At 51.4% G+C, this 19915-nt stretch overlaps 1 protein-coding gene across 3 annotated transcripts in view; it reads left to right on the forward strand.

Moving 5' to 3' along the window:
• AGAP3 (ArfGAP with GTPase domain, ankyrin repeat and PH domain 3) overlaps positions 1 to 19915 on the forward strand; it is a 132031-nt gene that overhangs the window by 100646 nt on the left and 11470 nt on the right. For all 3 annotated transcript variants that reach the window (XM_061585635.1, XM_061585636.1, XM_061585634.1), the window contains exons 13-16: positions 1121 to 1282; positions 14894 to 15048; positions 15722 to 15812; positions 16415 to 16637. In XM_061585635.1, coding sequence (XP_061441619.1) covers positions 1121 to 1282; positions 14894 to 15048; positions 15722 to 15812; positions 16415 to 16637 — 631 coding nt within the window. The remainder of the gene's footprint in view (positions 1 to 1120; positions 1283 to 14893; positions 15049 to 15721; positions 15813 to 16414; positions 16638 to 19915) is intronic.

The raw sequence follows: 19915 nt of genomic DNA on the forward strand, positions 1-19915 counted from the left end.
AGGAGACGGTGGCAGCTGCCTGGGGCAAAGCCTCTGCTGGAGTTGCCCTGGGCCAGTGGCCCTCATCAGACGGCATTTGGCCCCACCCTTCACACACAGACCCCTTTCTCTTGCTGACTTCTGCAGCTGGGGAAGGAGGGTGGCTTTCCCCAAATCCTTTCTCTGTGGAGAAGTAAAGTCCTCGTCGCACCCTTTGTGACGTTAAGGGAGGCTGTGTCTACACACTGTGTTTAATCCAGTGTCTAACATGATCTACCAGTGCAGTTTCCCAACCTGGGCATTTGGGAACTGGAGTTCTGTGAAGGGGCCAGACTGGAGGCCTCTGGCACAGTGCAGGGAGGGGGGTGTTCCAAGCTGCTTTTCATTTTTTAACGCCCCCACTGTTTGTGTGGATGTCTGTGTGCAGAAGGGAAGGGGTAACCCCTTCCCCAAATCTTTTTCTAGGGAGCAGGTGAGAAAAGGTGCCTCCTTCTCCCACGGTGTGAGAGGGGAGCCTACTGCCCCGGTTCCATGCTCAGGGAGGTTCAGCTTGAGCCAGGCCGGGGGGCGGTGTGGGTCTGGAGTGCCTTGGCAGGGGTGCTTCCGCATTTATGCTGATTGGAAGCCGGCACTCAGAGCACCGCGGCTGAATGTCAGGCTTCTTCTGATTTTGTTGCTGGTCTCTAATGAAATTTGACATTTAATGGTGAGAGCCGTGGCACTGTGTGTGTGTGCGTGCATGCGTGCATGTGTGTGTGTGATCGGAGCTTGATTAGCGCACTCTAATTGACAGTAATTAGCCAGCTCCCTGATTGTTTCTAATTCTGCTATTAATTGTAAGGAACAGTATGATTGAGGATAAATTTGGCGCGTGGCAGGCAGAGATATGTCTCTCCAGTGCCATGGCAGGCGCCTGCGGAGATCCTCCCATTTCTGCCCCAACTGATGGAGGGCTGCTCTGTTCTCAGTGGGGGCCTGTCTCTGGGCCTGGCCTCCGGCCTCTTGTGGGAGGAAAGCATTGGGGTACCTCTTGAGGGGCAGGAAGATTATGGAGGGATGAGTTGGTTGCTTTGAGTGAGGCATGGGGGTTGGGGGATAGACAGACTGACCCCTTTCCTCTCTCCCCTCTTTCTTCCTCCAGCCAACGGCACCACAGATTCCCTTACCTCCAGCCCCAATGTGTCCAGCACTGCCAGTCCCAAGCCTGAGCCCCCACCATCACCCCACGCCAACAGGAAGAAGCATCGCCGGAAAAAAAGCACAGGCACCAGCCGGCCGGACGGGGCCAGTTTGGTGGCTGAAGGTACCTTGCTGCTGCTGCTGCTGCCGGACCCCTTCCTCTGGGGGAGTTAGGGGGAGGGGCTGTGTTGTGGCTCTGGAGCTTGTTCCCCATTCGAGGTGTGGAGGGCTGAGGGTGAGAGAGGCCCGCCCAGCCACCTCTGATTCCTCTGCAGGGCGCAGGACCTGTGGAGCCCCCTGGGCAATGGCCTTTCTCTTGCTTTCCCAGGGCACGCCCACTGAGACGGCTTTTCTTCTGCCGACCTTACAATTTAGCTATTTCAGTGTGATGGAAGAGAGGGAGGAAGGGTCACGGAGGGGAGAGCTGGTGGTCGCCCCCCCTAGCTTGCCCTGTGGTAAGCTCTACCACCAGTCTACCACACCACATGTGGGCACGGGAAGGGCGAGGGGAGAGTTCCTTGTGGCACTTTGCACACGTGCCAGATCCCAAGGCAGGGGTGGGGGGCAGGCGGAAGGTCTTTTCAGCCAAAGGCAACTTGAAGAGCTGTGTGGGCCTTGCCTGCAATTAGTGTTGTTGCCCATCCTGACCTTTGCAGCCAGAGGGTCACAGCGTGGGCCACTTTGCAGTCTCCTTTCTGTGCATTTCTGAGGCCAGCCAGCCGGCCTGCACAGTGCTTTGTGCTTTTGAGAAAAAGGCTGCATGCTTACCAACTTTTTCCTATATACTTGTCGGTGAAGGGGGCTTCTAATCTGTGTTGGGGATGGTGAGTTGGGAGCAAGGAGGTGAGAAGCTATCCATGTTGAGGCAGGGGGCAGTTGGGGTTGTGCGTATGTGCAATGGTGGAAATAAAAACCTGTTAGAACTTGTGTCCACACCACTACTGTGACCGCTAGGCTGCTAGTCCTCGAGGGATGGGGAGATGTCAGCTAAACCTGGCCCCAACTAGCCTGTGCCATACTTGGCATGGGTGGCAGAAGATCAGCACTGCCTCTCCAACTGGAGCAAGATGTGTACTCCCTCCCCCATCCGCCTTATCCTGGGCAGATGGTAGGAGCTGAGTTGAGCCGATGCAACTGGGAGGGAGGGAGGGTCTAGGACACAAATTGTCTCTCAAATCAGGAAGGGGTGTTGATAGGATGGGGGAGAGTGATGCAATATTACCTGTGGCCCACATCAGTTGCACATTGGTTTGCAGCTAGATCTGCACGATAGATCTGCAGATTTGTGGAGATCTAGACATATGGACCAGATCCCCTCCTTTCCCCTTGACATGCTGGCCAAGCAGTGAGAGCCTTCACAAGCAAGGCATTTGCATTCATTGATGGCCATCTTCACATGCTCAGGAGCCATGTGTGGTTCCTCCTGGTTGCAGCAAGGGGCCTGTCGGGAGTGGGGCAGAGAGTTTGCATGCCGAACTCCAGCACGTATTTCTCCCTTGCTGCCCTGGCCTGCTTTTCCCACAGCCTGATGGCTGCCTCTGGCACTCTGCTCACTCTTGCTTTTGCAGGGCCCAGGAACCTGCTGGCAAGTTGCAGTCTTGTCTCCCCCCAAACCGCATTCCACACGACCAGATGCCCCTTTCCCCTAGCAGGCTAGTTTGGCTACTGCAGCAGCCTTTGGAGCTGGGGGGGGAGACTCCAGGCAGGCAGGCAGGCAGGGAGACCAGCCTCAGTGCCTCAGGTTGGCACCCTGGGAGTGTGGGTGAGGTCTCGGGATGAATTGCCATCAGTTTATCTCATTTAGGAGGTAATCAGAGGCGAGGACGTGCAGTGCAATTGAATCTTCGTTGTTCTGAAGTATCATAAATCACGCAAGGAGCGGTTGCTTCTTTACATGGCCGCATGTTAAAGAGAGAGTTGCTCCTGCCGTCACTGTGTCAAACTGCTCAGGGAGTGTCTGCAAAGTGCATGGGTGCGTGTCAGGCAGCAGCTACAGAGGCTGCGAAGTGCAGGGGGGGGACAGCCCCAAATGCCCAGCTTTGGCAAACTCTGTGGCTGTGCATGTGCTGCAGCTGAACTCCTGGGAGCACAGCGTGGGGCTGCTCTCCCGGGTTGCGAGTGTGCATTTGTGGGAGAGACAGAGGAGGAGAGAGATCTGCCCTAACCCAGTGAATAGAACTGGGCAGGATTGCTGTGCAGATTCTTTCTCGGGGCTGGCTGATTGGCTGTCCCTGAATAACGAAGTCCTCTTGGGCTTAAGGACTGATGCAATCGGCAACTAGCTGACAGCCCCTTAGTGTGTTTTTTGTAGAGGCCAAATAATGTGCCTTTGTCTTTGTTGTTGTGTTTTAAAGCCCACAGGAGAACTGATGGCCGGTAAAAAGTTGTTTTGGGGCAAGGGGCATGATTAATGCTGCCTGTTGGAGCACCCTTTGCTGCTGGCTGGCAATGCACTGCTGAGCGGCATTCACCAGATTGAGATGGGTGGGATGTGGGATTGCAGCATCTCCTTGTGCCCCTCCCGACAGCCCCACCTGCTCCCTTCCCCGCCTCCCCTGACTCTCTAGAAGTCTCTGCACCCTTCCTGTCTGGAGCCAGGTTCCCCACCCAGGCAATGTCTTGTGCTCAGTACCCCCTTCCTGCAGTGGAAGAGCAGCCGCTGGAGTCGTGGCCCTTGGAGCACAGGGGAGTCTTCTCTGCACATGCTGGCCTCTTGTGCCCAGGCCGTCGCCCACAGCCAGCGGCTGGCATGCAAGACAGAGGCACCGCTCTTCTCTCCCCCCGCAACAACATTGCTGGAGTTCTCACCCAGCCTGCTTTGGATCACGGTTTACTTGCAGGGAGCGCAGGGCTGGCCACAAGCCGTCTGTGGCTCTCCAAGGCAGAGTCATTGTGGACCCCATCATCTCCCTGGCCTGTGCTGCTGCTTGGCGGGAGGGGGAGGGGGGCTGTCCCTGATGCACTAATACAGGTTAGGAATATTGGGTTTAATGAGCTGCAAAATGAGGCGGCAGCACAATGACATTTACGAATGGCGCCCGCCTCGCACTCGCCCCCCAACGCCTGCTCGATTGCAGAGATGCCAAGTCCCTCTTGGAGTGATGAGCTGCCATGCCAGTGAGCAGCCCTCTGTGCCCTGCCAGGGGGTCCCTGGGTGCTGGGTGCGAGAGAGGAGTGTGCCTCTTGGCTCCTTGCAAGCCCCCTGCAGCGTGCAGGTAGCGCTGCCTCCCAGCAGCAGCCTTGATGTGAACAGAGTGGTGGGACAGATGCCTCCTGAGAGGGATATAGGGCACTGGCCATAGGGAAAGGGAGTGGGGAGAAGCCTCCCCACCCCACCCTGCCCTCACCTGCCCTCACCTGCCGGGGGGGGGATTCCAGCCAAGGCATGTCCCCCCACCCTTTACAAGGTGGAGTCCTGAGGAGGGTGCTTGAGCCCCCCATCCTCCCCAAAGGGGGGTGAAGGTGCCCTGGGAAGCAGGACTGGGAGGGGGCATGCCTGGCGGAGGGCCGCCTGGCCCCGTTCCCCTGTTCCTGCAGCGGCCTTGCTAATTTCCCTCTCATTTGGAGGGCTTGTTGCGAGGCAGCGTTGCAGACGAGGTCGTGGGGTTAACACCCATTAACAGCAGCAGCCCTGCCTGGCTTGCTCGGAGCACTTCAGAGCACTCAGTCTGTAAAACATCATCAAAAAATAATCAAGCGACGCACTTGTTCATTCCACTGCCCACTAATTCCTGGAGAGCTGCACACAGACACGGCTCCCACCCCCCTTCCTGGCCAGCTCCTCCTCACCCCACCCCACCGCGATAGAGCCAGAACAGGGAACGCTCTCGTGCCAAGCCCCAAGCAGCTCACCCCCCTGAGTCTCTGCAGCAGCCCATCCCAGTCTCTCATCAAATTACCCAAATGTTCCTCTAATTTCTCAGTTGGTCAGTCACTGAGCTAATGAGTTGGGGGGGGGTTTGCTGCTGGGCCCAGAGGAATGCATTGAAATGATGGGGGGGGGTAAAGGAGCTGCATAGTGAGGCATTAAGCTCTCTTCCCTGTCAACAAGAGTCCTGCAGAATTGGATGGTACAACCCCTTTGCCAAAGGGCTGCTACCTCCTGCAGTGGCAGCACAGAAAGCTCATGGGTGCCGAGCACAGGCCGCCTCTGGGGAGTGTTGTAGAGGCTCCAGGGGGCCGTCAGTGGTTCCCTACTGTGCCCACCCAGGCCCTGCTACAGCCGTCTGATGCTGCCAGCTGAACGAGTTCCTGTCTGCCTGGATAACCATCGCTGGAGCCTTGGAGCTGGAAGGGGAGCTGAGCACCAGGGCGGGATGCCTGTTGCCGCTGTGGCTGGCATCAAAGAGCCTGCAATGCCGCTGGCCGTCAGAGGACAGTCACAGAGGTTATTGGGGAGTTCGTACAAGGCGAAGTGGAAGGGATCTGGGAACCGAAAGAGTTTACAAGGACATGCTAACAGGAGAGGCTGACATTTGGAAGCCAAGAGGAGGAATGACCAACAGTTTCCTCCCCTAACTATGCCCCCGCCCAGCCTCAGGACTGAAGACATGGACGTGCGATAGATATAAAATGCACTCCAGCCTGCGGGACTCTGTGCCAATGGAAGGAGGCAGCTGTAAGCAATAGACCTGCAGCCAAGTAGGCACCATCTGGAGAGGGAGGTTAGACTTCCACTAGGCAAGTGGTCAGGCCGAGGGCAGCTGCTCTCCTGTATCCTTCCTGCAGCAGCCTCTGTGTCAGCAGAGGGGTTGGTGGGGCCTCTGAGAAATGTATGCCAGCCAGCCCTCTTGCTGAGCAGGCCTGTAGGTGCTCCCCAGAGTGGGGGGTGGCCTCCCAAGGGCACTCCCTGCAGGCCCCAGCCTGACCGGGAGTGGGTGGAGCAAGCCCAGGACCCCTGGGGCAGGATCCCAGAAAGGGATCGTGTCCAGGGCAGCCAAGTAAATGTGTTGCAGGGCCCCTTCTTCACCCTCCCTCCCTGTCTCTAATAGAGACCGAGGAAGCCACATTACAGAGCTGAGGATGTTATTTGCATAACACTAATTAGGTAATTACAAATCATTTTGCTATGAGATGGAGCGTGTGCTGTGACATCGCGTAGGATGATTACTCATTGCGTCCAGCAACTGCAGCTCTGGAGACGTCAGCAGCAGGACAAGCCTTCACTACAGAGGTGGGCAAAGGGCACTCTGCACCCCTGCATTCAAGCTGCCCACAAGCCCTATGAGGAGAGACTGAAAGAGCTGGGCATGTTTAGCCTGGAGAAGAGAAGACTGAGGGGAGATAGGATTGCACTCTTCAAGTACTTGAAAGGTTGGCATACAGAGGAGGGCCAGGATCTCTTCTCGGTCGTCCCAGAGTGCAGGGCAAGTTACAGGAAACTAGATTTCAGCTGAACATAAGGAAAACCCTAACTGTTAGAGCGGTACAACAAAGGAACCAAAGACCTGGGGAGGTGGTGGGCTCTTCAACGCTGGAGGCATCCAAGAGGCAGCTGGACAGCCGCCTGTCAGGGATACTTTAATTTGGATTCTTGCACTGAGCAGGGGGTTGGACTCAATGGCCTTATAGGCCCCTTCCAACTCTACTATGATTCTGGCCCACGTCCTGTCTCCAGCTGGGACCATTCTTGGAAACCACACAGGCAAGGTCAACACACTTTAGCTTAACTTGGACCCTTGGATCCCACTCCCCAAACCGACAGCATCCTAAAATGCAAACCTGCAAAAAACACCAATCCAACCTCTATCCCTAAAAGAGTAGGAGCATCATCATTCCAGCTTGGGTGTAGCTTTGCTGCCCTCCAGACCACAAATGCTGATCCAGATCACTAATCATGTCACATGTCCCATCCCAATGTCTTCCCTTCTCAGGAGCCCAGGCGTCATCCTGAGGAGGAGCTGCCTCTCTTCTCCCAAGTCATGTGACCATACCAGTCACCCGAAAGTGAGCAGGAGGCAGATTGCAGCTGTTGGTGGACTCCCCCCACCGCTGCCACCTGCCAGTGGCTGCCAAGAGTACTGGCCTAGGTAGATCGTGGCTGATCCTGCAAAATGCTTCCTGTGTAAGAATGCAGATTATGGACGAATTTGGGCAGAGCATATCCATCATGTCTTACCCTCCATAAATACGGTGGCACCTGCCCTTTGGAATTCCCTCCCCTTAAGCATTAGACAGGCGCCATCTCTGTTATCTTTTTGGCACCTGCTGAAGACCTTCCTCTTTGAACAAGCCTTTTAAGTAGAGACCTTATTCCGGTCTGTGTCTGTGTTGGAATTGCTTCTCAAGGTGTTTTCAAAGCTTTTTTAAAAAAAGTTTTTAAAGATGTTTTAATATATTTTAAAGTCTGTTTTTGAGATATTTTAGAATGTTTTTAATGTTTTTGTTTGCTGCCCTGGGCTCCTGGGAGAAGGGATGGGATATAAATTTAATAATAATAATAATAATATAATAATAATAATAATAATATGGTAATGTCTAATCCTCTTTTAAAGCCATCCAAGTTGGTGTCCATTGCTGCCTCTTGTGGGAGTGAATTCCATATTTTAACTGTGCGCTGCTTGAAAAAGTCCTTTCTTTTGTCTGTCCTGAATCTTCCAACATGCAGCGTCATTGGATGTCCACGAGTTCTAGTGTTGGGAGAGAGGGAGAAAAGCTTTTCTCTATCCACTTTCTCAATGCCATGCAAAATTTTATACATTTCTATCATGTCAACTCTGACTCGCCTTTTCTCTAAACTAAAAAGCCCCAAATGCTGCAACCTTTCCTCATAGGGAGTCGCTCCATCCCCTTGATCATCCTGACTGTCCTTTTCTGAACCTTTTCCAGCTCTACAATATCCTTTTTGAGGTGAGGCGACCAGAACTGCGCACCGTTCTGGACACCTCACTTCGTATTATATACTTCTGTCACCTGCAGCAGCACTGTGATATTGGCAGTTTTATTTTCAGCAGCTTTCCTAATGATCCCTAGCATGGAATTTGCCTTTTCACAGCTGCCCCACACTGGGTGCCACACTTTGAAGCGTAGGGCACAACTGCCAGCTAATGGGCTGGAGCGGCTGGACAAATGGCTGCAAGCAGTCAGACAGACCTTTGCCGCCACCCCAAGTCTCCTGGTTAAAACCCCCTTTGCCTCCCCCAGGGATTTCCACAGCTCAGCTTCCATGGGCTGGTTGGTCCAGCTGCCCACGTTCTGCCAAGCCAAGACCATCAAGGCAGAATGGCCATCCCACTCAGCCCCACCCTGGCTCTCTCCTTCTCCTACAGGGATCCCATCTCATGGGAGGGAGGCTTGTATGAACCACTATTACATCTTCCTCTCTAGATCCATCTGCTCAGCCCTCACTTTCAGCAAGATGTGAACAGAACAATTGGAAGGCTCCAGAACAAACTGAAGCTTTCTTTCTTCTCAAATCTTGGGCACATTGGAAGCTGTCTGTACCGAGTCATGCTGTTGGTCTCTATAGCTCAGTAGTGTCCACAGTGTGTGGCTGCAACGTTCGAGGGTTTCAACTGGGGGTCTTTTCCAGCCATGTCTGGAGATGCTGGGAGTTGAACCTGGGACCTTCTGCGTGCAAAGCAGTCGCTGTGCCATTGGGCTATGACCCTTCCCCAGTCTGCCTGGGGCCACGGGGTTGCTGCTGCCAGTCAGACTGCACAGGACTAAGCTAGCTGGGCTAGTGGTCTGGTTGGGGGTCGGTACATGCTAAGCAGGTGCTCAACCACTGAAGGACGGCCCCTTCCCAGCCAGGGCTGCTTGGTGGAAACTTCCCTGGAGCCACAGAACTGCTCTGGTACAAGTCCCCTTTGCTGGCCTTACAGAGGAGGAGGAAGATGGGCTTGGTGTCCCTGTTGAATGCCTGCCCAGTTTGTGCATGACCTGGAGTATCAAAGACACCATGCACTGAGCCTCACCCAACTGGCTGGGGGACTCTTGCCTGTCATCCTGCCACAAGAAACTAGTTAGCCTGTCAGAGCTTGCTCCTGGCAGTTCCTCTGTAGGGTCCATACTTGTCCAGCCTTGACTTGGGCATCTGGCAAGGCAGGTTGGGGTGGGGAGTGCCCACTTTTGTTCTCCCTGGGAACATTTCCCTTTGCTTGGCTCTCAAGTAGCAGCTGCCCATGGGGGGTGTCCTTCTCTAGTGGCCTCTGGTCTTCCCAGAACCACGATCTCTGCCTCCAGCACAGGATCCATTTTGCTTTTTATTTCTTCTATATTAGCAGAATTTGTCATCCTAATAGAGTGAAGAAGGCTTCCTTTAGAAAATGGAAGTCTTGTCCAAATGAGAACAATAAGAAACACAAATTTTGGCAAGAGAAATACAAACAGCCAATAAGGAATGCAAAAAAACCCTTGAGGTTCACATTGCTGAAACATAAAGACCACCACCAACAAAAAAAATTAAATACATTAGAATCAGGAAACCAGCTAGAGAGGCTGTTGGAGTCTTGGATGACAAGGGAGTCAAAGGTGTGCCTTTAGCGGGAGGAGAAGGAGATTGCAGAGAAGATGAATGAATGCATTGCATCAGTCCTCACAGCGGAAGATGTAGGCCAGATCCCTGTGCCTGAACTAATTTTTGGAAGAAGGAGCTGAGGCAAATAGTGGTGATAAGAGACAAAGTTCCAGGCCTTATAGACAAAAACTGACAAATTGTCAGGTCCAGATGTCATCCACCCGAGAGTTCCTAAAGAATTTAAACATGAAACAGTGATACTCCAAGAAAAAATTATATCTTGGCCTTAAGATCAGCCTCAGTTCCTGAAAACTGATTGGGGTGTCCTGGAAGCTACAGGCTGGTAGCTTCACATCTGTCCTGGGAAAACAGGTAGAAAGCATTGTCAAATGTAAAATTCCTAAGCATATAGAAGAATAAGCCTTGCTGAAGCCATCTGTCTCATTAACCTACTAAACTTCTTGGAGAGTGTCAACAATACATAGATAGAGGTGGTCCAGATAATATTTGGGACTAAAGACAAAAGCTTTTGACAAAGTACCTCATTAGAAACTCCTGAGTAAGTCTTAGTATATGAGGAGAGGTCCTCTTGTGGATCAGGAGTTCTTTAAGTAGCAGGAAGCGGAGAGTAGGAAAAAATGGACAGTTCTCCAAATGCAGTGATGTAGAAAGTGGTGTCCCCCAAGGACCGCTATTGTGACCTGTGCTTTTTAAGTGACTCATAAGCAATCTGGAGTTAGGGGTGAGCAGTGAGGTGGCCAAGTTTGCTGATGATACTAAATTGTTCAGGGTTGTTAAAACAAAAAGGGATTGTGAAGAGCTCCAAAAAGACCTCTCCAAACTGAGTGAATGGGCGGAAAAATGGCAAATGCAATTCAATGTAAACAAATGTAAAGTTATGCAAACTGGAACAAAAAAATCTTAATTTCACATATACGTTCATGTGGTCTGAACTGGCGGTGACTGACCAGGGTTCATGGTGGATAGCTCAGTGAAGATGTTGACCCAGAGAGCGGCAGCTGAGAAAAAGGCAAATTCCATGCTAGGGATCATTAAGAAAGTAATTGAAAATAAAACTGCCGATATCACAATGCTGTTATACAAATCTATGGTTTGACTGCATTTAGAATACTGTGTACTGTTCTGGTCACTTCAAAAAGGATATTGTATCTGAAAAGGTTCAGAATAGGGCAACCAGAATGATCAAGGGGATGGAGCGACTCTCCTATGAGGAGGAAAGGCTGCAGCATTTGGGGCGTTTTAGAGAAAATGAGCATCAAGAGGCAACATGGCAGAAGTGTATAAAATTATGCATGGCATGGAGCAAGTGGACAGAGAAGCTTTTCTCCCTCTCTGACTAGCACTTGGGGACATCCAGCGCTACTCGCCACGATGGCTCTGCCCTCCATGCCCTGAATGCCAGTTCCTGAGAATTGCGAGTGAGAGAGGGCTGCTCTTCCTCTCAGCTCCTGCTTTTGGGCTTCCTGTAGGGGCATCTGAGTGGCCACTGCAAGAACAGGATGCTGGACTAGAGGGACCTTCTTGGTCAGATCTAGCAGGCTTTTAGAACCTGTTTCCCTCCTGAGGTTGTGGATTACAACCCCCACCATCCCCAGCATTATATGGCTGTCCTGGCTGGTTCTAATGGGAGTTGTGGTCCATCTGGAGAGCAGCAGGCTGGGGGAGGCTGCCGTCTGCTGTTGCTTTTGCCATCTCTGTGCTCCCACTACGCTTGGTTTTCCCTTTCTCCTTCAGTCTTTTCCCTTGTATCTCCAGACAGTGCTTTTGCTGCTGGTGGCACAACTCACCTTGGATCATAAGAACATAAGAAGAGCCTGCTGGATCAGGCCAGTGGCCCATCTAGTCCAGCATCCTGTTCTCACAGTGGCCAACCAGGTGCCTGGGGGAAGCCCGCAAGCAGGACCCGAGTGCAAGAACACTCTCCCCTTCTGAGGCTTCCGGCAACTGGTTTTCAGAAGCATGCTGCCTCTGACTAGGGTGGCAGAGCACAGCCATCATGGCTAGTAGCCATTGATAGCCCTGTCCTCCATGAATTTGTCTCATCTTCTTTTAAAGCCATCCAAGCTGGTGGCCATTACTGCATCTTGTGGGAGCAAATTCCACAGTTTAACTATGCGCTGAGTAAAGAAGTACTTCCTTTTGTCTGTCCTGAATCTTCCAACATCCAGCTTCTTTGAATGTCCACGAGTTCTAGTATTATGAGAGAGAGATAAGAACTTTTCTCTATCCACTTTCTCAATGCCATGCATAATTTTATACACTTCTATTATGTCTCCTCTGACCCGCCTTTTCTCTAAACTAAAAAGCCCCAAATGCTGCAACCTTTCCTCGTAAGGGAGTCGCTCCATCCCCTTGATCATTCTGGTTGCCCTCTTCTGAACCTTTTCCAACTCTAGAATATCCTTTTTGAGATGAGGCGACCAGAACTGTACACAGTATTCCAAATGCGGCCACACCATAGATTTATACAACGGCATTATGATATCGGCTGTTTTATTTTCAATACCTTTCCTAATTATTGCTAGCATGGAATTTGCCTTTTTCACAGCTGCCGCACACTGGGTCGACATTTTCATCGTGCTGTCCACTACAACCCCGAGGTCTCTCTCCTGGTCAGTCACTGCCAGTTCAGACCCCATGAGCGTATATGTGAAATTAAGATTTTTTGCTCCAATATGCATAATTTTACACTTGTTTATATTGAATTGCATTTGCCATTTTTCCGCCCATTCATTCAATTTGGAGAGGTCTTTTTGGAGCTCTTCGCAATCCCTTTTTGTTTTAACAACCCTGAACAATTTAGTGTCGTCAGCAAACTTGGCCACTTCACTGCTCACTCCTAATTCTAGGTCATTAATGAACAAGTTGAACAGTACAGGTCCCAATACCGATCCTTGAGGGACTCCACTTTCTACAGCCCTCCATTGGGAGAACTGTCCGTTTATTCCTACTCTCTGCTTTCTGCTTCTTAACCAATTCCTTATCCACAAGAGGACCTCTCCTCTTATTCCATGACTGCTAAGCTTCCTCAGAAGCCTTTGGTGAGGTACCTTGTCAAACGCTTTTTGAAAGTCTAAGTACACTATGTCCACTGGATCACCTCTATCTATATGCTTGTTGACACTCTCAAAGAATTCTAATAGATTACTGAGACAGGACCTTCCCTTGCAGAAGCCATGCTGCCTCTGCTTCAGCAAAGCTTGTTCTTCTATGTGCTTAGTTAATCTAGCTTTAATAATATTTTCTACCAGTTTTCCAGGGACAGAAGTTAAGCTAACTGGCCTGTAATTTCCGGGATCCTCTCTGGATCCCTTTTTGAAGATTGGCGTTACATTTGCCACTTTCCAGTCCTCAGGCACGGAGGAGGACCCGAGGGACAAGTTACATATTTTAGTTAGCAGATCAGCAATTTCACCTTTGAGTTCTTTGAGAACTCTCGGGTGGATGCCATCCGGGCCCGGTGATTTGTCAGTTTTTATATTGTCCATTAAGCTTAGAACTTCCTTTCTCGTTACCACTATTTGTCTCAGTTCCTCAGAATCCCTTCCTGCAAATGTTAGTTCAGGTTCAGGGATCTGCCCTATATCTTCCACTGTGAAGACAGATGCAAAGAATTCATTTAGCTTCTCTGCAATCTCCTTATAGTTCTTTAGTACACCTTTGACTCCCTCATCATCCAAGGGTCCAATCGCCTCCCTAGATGGTCTCCTGCTTTGAATGTATTTATAGAATTTTTTGTTGTTGGTTTTTATGTTCTTAGCAATGTGCTCCTCAAATTCTTTTTTAGCATCCCTTATTGTCTTCTTGCATTTCTTTTGCCAGAGTTTGTGTTCTTTTTTATTTTCTTCATTTGGACAAGACTTCCATTTTCTGAAGGAAGACTTTTTGCCTCTAAGAGCTTCCTTGACTTTGCTCGTTAACCATGCTGGCATCTTCTTGGCCCTGGCGGTACCTTTTCTGATCTGCGGTATGCACTCCAGTTGAGCTTCTAATATAGTGTTTTTAAACAACTTCCAAGGATTTTCGAGTGATGTGACCCTCTGGACTTTGTTTTTCAGCTTTCTTTTTACCAATCCCCTCATTTTTGTGAAGTTTCCTCTTTTGAAGTCAAATGTGACCGTGTTGGATTTTCTTGGCAATTGGCCAGTTACATGTATGTTTAATTTAATAGCACTGTGGTCACTGCTCCCAATCGGTTCAACAACACTTACATCTCGCACCAGGTCCCGGTCCCCACTGAGGATTAAGTCCAGGGTTGCCGTCCCTCTGGTCGGTTCCATGACCAACTGGTCTAGGGAATAGTGATTTAGAATATCTAGAAACTTTGCTTCTTTGTCATGACTGGAACACATATGCAGCCAGTCTATGTCCGGGTAGTTGAAGTCACCCATTACTACCACCTTTCCTAGTTTGGATGCTTCCTCAATTTCATATCTCATCTCAAGATCTCCCTGAGCATTTTGATCAGGGGGACGATAGATCGTTCCCAGTATTAAGTCCCTCCTGGGGCATGGTATCACCACCCACAACGATTCTGTGGAGGAGTCTGCCTCTTTTGGGGTTTCGAGCTTGCTGGATTCAATGCCTTCTTTCACGTATAGAGCGACTCCGCCACCAATACGTCCTTCCCTGTCCTTCCGATATAGTTTATATCCAGGGATAACCGTATCCCACCGTATCTAACCGGATCAAGCCACTTTGGGTTTGTGACGCATCATTTGGAGGCGGTTGCCCCTGGGTGATGCTGGGCCAAGTGGACCACTGGGCTAAGTCCCACTAAGACTGTGAGGAGAGCACCTCCCCCCCCCCTTTTGGCAAAGGAGAACAGAGATAGCAAAAGTTCCTCCCCCCCCCCCCAGGTGGGACTGCCTGACGTTTTAATGAGTTTGATTGCATTTATGGGACTGTATAGCTAACCAGCTAGAGATCTGAACATTAGAGTAGAATATAAATGGATTAAAATAAATTCATAAGTAACTGAGTAAAGAATGTAGCCTGGGAGTCTGTGGCAGCCATTGCTTGAAAAGGTTTGGAGCTCAGATGAGGAGGGGCTTTGCTGTACCCCACCTGCTTCTCCTGCAGGGTTCCAGGCTTGTGATGTACCTCAATTTTGGAGCTATTGGAGGCAAGCGACTGGGTTGGATGAAGCATTAGCCCACTTTGCCCAGCTGGCCACTCAGTCCTCTGCTGGTGGTCCTACTGGGTGCTGGATGGGTGGGCCATGAACGGTGACCTCTCCCTCTTGTTCTTCCCCAGAGCAAGATGAGTCCTTTGAGTTCATCATCGTGTCTCTGACTGGCCAGTCCTGGCTCTTTGAGGCATCCACAGCAGAGGAACGGGAGCTCTGGGTGCAAGCCGTTGAGAGCCAGATCCTGGCGAGTCTCCAGGGCTGCGAGAGCAGCAAGAACAAGGTGGGCAGGCTGGGTGGCGAAGGTGCGGCTGGGATCTGCTCCTTCAGACAGAGTGGCCTGGCCACACAGAGGAAAATGTGGGCTCTGCGGCCGCTGGGTGCTGTGGCAGCCCTGCTGCCAGGAGCATGCGGCTGCCTTGCTTCTGTGCGGATGGGAGAGGGGGAGCAATGGGGCAGGAGTGGGTTGGGGGCAGAGTCTGGGCCTCTTTGGAGGAGGAGGAGGGTCGCTCTGGCTTGGTGCCCGGAAGACATGAAGTCAGCAGCTGCCAAGGCCGGGCAGGACTCTGCTGTGGGGGGCACATGCCGGAGGGGTTAAAAGCGTGTTTGGACCACATGGATACGCTCTCTTTGTCCTACCACTGAGGCTCCACAAGTGGATCTGAGGGGTGGAGGGGTGGGCAGCCAGGTCCAAAGATCCCGTCAGATCCGACTGAAGGCACCTCAGTGAATGGCGGTGGGGGGTGGGGGTCACACTGATGGCGCTGCAGCATTGAGCCAGGCTCCACCACCACCATCATCCCTGGCAGTGTGGGGGAGGGGGCTCTCTCCTTTTGACCCCCCCTCCCTCCCTCCCTCTCCTGTAGAGCACGTTCTGGCAGGTGCTAAAGTAGCTCTGAGGCAGACGGGAGGAGAGAAGCACCCCTAACAGGACATGACGGCTGCATTTCTTTCAGGCTCGGCTGGGTAGCCACAGCGACATGCTCGCTCTCCAGTCCATCCGCACAGTGCGCGGAAACAGCTTCTGCGTGGATTGCGATGCACCCAGTGAGTGACAGCCTTGCAGCGCTTGGAGGGGGAGGAGGGAGACAGGGCAGGCAGCCCCGTTGTGGATCTGGCAAGAGCAACCAGATGGGTGCAGACAGTCATCTGTGCTGGGGGAGGCCTGGAAAGGCTTACCGCAAATGGGTGCAGTCTGCACTCTGTCTTTGAATCCCATGGGGGAGAGCAGCTTCCCAGTTGCCAAGTGGGATCCTCCTGGCTTTGGAGGTGCTGCCCTTGAATCCTGTCCTGTCTTTTGACAGCCACTCACTGCCACTGCCAGGGGGGTTGGGAAGCAGCCCTTCCCTCACACAGCCTGGAACAAACAGGCTATTTCCTTCCCCAGCTTGGAGGTTTCCTAAGGATGCTTACAGGGTCCTCTTGGGACTCTGCAGCCATTTCACAGCCCCCTGTCCTTGTCTGGAGCCTTACAACGTACTTGAAATTGGTTTATGTTTATAGTGGAGACAAACTCCCAAGTGGGATGAGGTGGCGGAGTGGGGAGGGAGGGCAGGCCGGCTCAGATCGCTGCCCAGGAGGCAGGAGGCAAATGATGAGGTGGGTGGGAATCCATATCGGCTGATAACACAGACACCCATCCCCCACAGACCCGGACTGGGCCAGCTTGAATCTGGGGGCCCTCATTTGCATTGAGTGCTCGGGCATCCATCGAAACCTGGGCACACACCTCTCACGCGTCCGCTCCCTTGACTTGGACGACTGGCCTCTGGAGCTGGTGATGGTGATGACTGCCATCGGCAACATGCTGGCCAATTCTGTGTGGGAAGGTGCCATTGAGAACTACCCCAAGCCAGGCCCTGAGAGCTGCAGGTACGTGAGCGTCGGGAGAGGAGGGCGTCCAGACTTTGCTAGCTGGAGCTTCTGGGGGTGGCTGCTTGGGTGACTGCCCCGCTGCACGTGTGGGGGAGAGGGGGTTCCTGCCCTGATACATTCCCACACCTGCTTCCAGAGAGGGGCTCAGAGATGCTCCTCCTCTGGTCTCTCGCTTCTCTCATGCCAGTGTTGGGTTGGGGCTCCAGTCCATGAAACCTGGTGTGCAGCATCAGGCTTCCTGCAGCTGCATGGGAGAAGGGTCACTGGCAGAACAGAGAATGGGTGTTGGTTTGGGTGGGGGTGAGCACAGGAGAGTCCAGAGGGGGGACCAAGTTCAGAAAGCGTGAGAAACTATATTTTATTGTGAAGTTAGTTAGTATTTGAGACTGTAAACTGCTTTGTGGAAGAAGCTCTTCAAAAAGCAGCGTGTACATTTTAAAATAAGTAAAAGTAGAGGCACAGAGCTGGCTACCTGAGGCAAAGGATAGGATTTTGCCCCCCCACCACAGAAGCCTCTGTTGGGCTGGCCATTAAGTTTTACTTCCAACACCGGTGATGGGGCACTAAGGCTCGCTTAGGGGTCTGCAGGGGGGAGGGTGTCATGAGGGGCTGCTGCCCTGCCATAGCATCAGGTGCTTGAGGCTGCTGCTGCTCTTTGCCTCATGGGGGGCAGCCCTGCACAGAGCAAACAACCATGTCGCTGGTTGGCAATAACAAGAAGGCTCTAAATTTAGGACGGGGGTTACAGCAGCAGCAGCAGGAGGAAGTTACATTTTGAAAGTCTGCCCTGAATCAGTCATCATCTGACCTGCAGTTTGAAGGCACAGAGCAGGTGCAAATGACTGGCGTCTCATGCCTGCCAGAGTCTCAGGTTGAAAGGCAAATAGGCCAGGGCTTTGAAAGGCCCAAAGAGGCACAAAAAGTTCAGTTGCCAGGTGGGTCTTGCCGCCTCTGGTCAGTTTCCATGCCCTTCCTCAAGTTGTTGTCTGTCTTAACATCCAAAGTAATATTTATATGAAATGGTTCTTGGCACTCACTCACAGGCGTGTCAGAATTATAATAGTACTTCTCCATGAACTAATAGCCTTCTCCCTGAAAGGAAAATTTGGTGTATGGGCATTTCAAGGGTCTGGCTATTAGGGAAGTCTGAAAACAACATTTTTTCAGTCTCATCCAGGGGGCAATAGCCCATGCCCACACTTTGACTCACAAGGGAATCAATCAATATCTCTTTATTCCACGGCAAAAAATTGCCTTGTAACGTGTCAAGTTTCAAAAATGCCCAGGTAGTCCACTCACATCAAACATATTAAAAGTAAATAATAATAATCTTCTCTACACTCTAATAGGTTGTTGCTCACAACCTTGTGATTGTGTACAAGGGCATCAGGATTGTTACAATACTGCTATATGACCTTAAAAAGTAAAATTTGATACACTTATTATCCAAGACTCTCTGATTACTGGAGAAACTAGGAAACAGGACATTTGTATATCACTGCTTCAAAATGAGGATTCAAAAGTGCAGCTCAGAATTATTAAGGTCCTTGTACACCACTCAGAAAGTTCAAATTGGACATCTGTCTCATCAAAGATATCCTGGTTGAGAGAGAGGGACCATCTTAGCATCTTCTCCTAGGCAGGCTGCATAGCCCCAATTGGCTAAGAAGGTCTTTCAGCATTAACTAGCAAGCTGAAGTTTGGGACAGGAGGCCCAAGCACACAGATCCCTAGGGAAATCTGGAAGGGGCTGTGCTTGGCAGAATTTGTCTCCTAACAGATATCAGGGTAATTGATATTACTACTACATCATGCCTTCTCAAAAGATTTGCAATTTGCTTTTCAAATGCTTTATCTTCGTCTTCTTGATTGGGTGGTCAGTAGTAGACTCCAGCCACCATGTTCCTTTTATTCCTTGCCCCATTTATTTTAATCCAGATGCTCTCAGTGGGGCTACCAAGCTCATCCTCCAGTATTTCTGAGCAGGGACATATGTTTTCAACATAAATATATGGGGGATGGAATGGGCCAGCAGCGTGTAAGGTCCCCATAGCTCAGTGCAGAGCATCTGCCTTGCAAGCGGGAGGTCCCAGGTTCAGTCCCCGATGGAGGCATCTCCAGGTGGAGGTGGGAGAGGCTCCTTGCCTGAAGCCCCAGAGAGCCTCTGCCAGTCAGTGTGGACAGTATTGAGCTAGATGGGCCAAGAGTCAGGATAAGGCAGCTTCCTACGGTCCCAATCTGAGGCCCTCCAAGTGTTATTGAGCTACTGCTTCCACAACCCCTCCCTGGATCGTCACCTTGTAGCGGTGAGTGGGTTTGCGTGTTCCAATGAACCCTGTGAGCGATGCCGTCGGGAGTCATGTACTCCCAGCAGGGTCACCCATGGCGGTCAGGTCAAGGGAGAGGAACCAGACAAAGGACGATCCAAGAATGTCCTCAATGGCAGAACAGGAGGAGGAGAACAATGTGTACATTACAAATGCTGTGAAGGTGGATCAAGGCTGCAGCAGATAAAGGACTTCCAATCGTCGTGGTACCCATGCCATTGGATCAAAGCCTTTTTCTGTCAAGATTGTGTGTTGATCGTGGTGCGCCGATCTCCCCACATAAAACAAATTCACGCACAGGCGTCTTCCATAACAAAAGTCCCATGGCGATCAGCGAATGACGATGGGGGCAGGACTGTGAAATGCAGAAGCCCCTAGTCATGGTCTGGTACATCGGCGGTGGATACAGATTCAGACGAATCCTTTGTTAAAGACTTTATTTTGGAAGACAATCGTACTCGGTCACGAGTGATCGCCAAGAAGCTTCCACAATCCCTAACCATGGACAAGTGGGCAGGAGCTGGTGGGAGCTGGAGCCCAGCCATGTCTGGAAAAACGTAAGAAGAGCCTGCAGCTGGATCCCGCCAGAGGGGGCCCATCTAGTCCAGCATCCTGTTCTCACAGTGGCCAACCAGATGCTCATTGTGGGAAGCCGCAAGCAGGACCTGAGTGCAAGAGCCCTCCCTCCCTCTGCGCTTTCCAGCAACTGCTATTCAGAAGCACAACGCCTCTGACTGTGGAGGCAGCTCATAGCCACCGTGACTAGTAGCCATTGGTAGGTTTTTCCTCCATGAATCTGTCTATTACTCTTTTAAATCCATCCAAGTTGGAGGCCATCACTGCATCTTGTGAGAGCGAAGTCCATAGATAACTATGCATTGTGTGAAGAAGTACTTTCTTCCAGCACTCAGCTTCATTGGATGTCCCCGTGTTCTAGTGTTATGAGAG

This window comes from Rhineura floridana, chromosome 10, assembly GCF_030035675.1.
Source record: "Rhineura floridana isolate rRhiFlo1 chromosome 10, rRhiFlo1.hap2, whole genome shotgun sequence".
Taxonomy (NCBI): domain Eukaryota; kingdom Metazoa; phylum Chordata; class Lepidosauria; order Squamata; family Rhineuridae; genus Rhineura; species Rhineura floridana.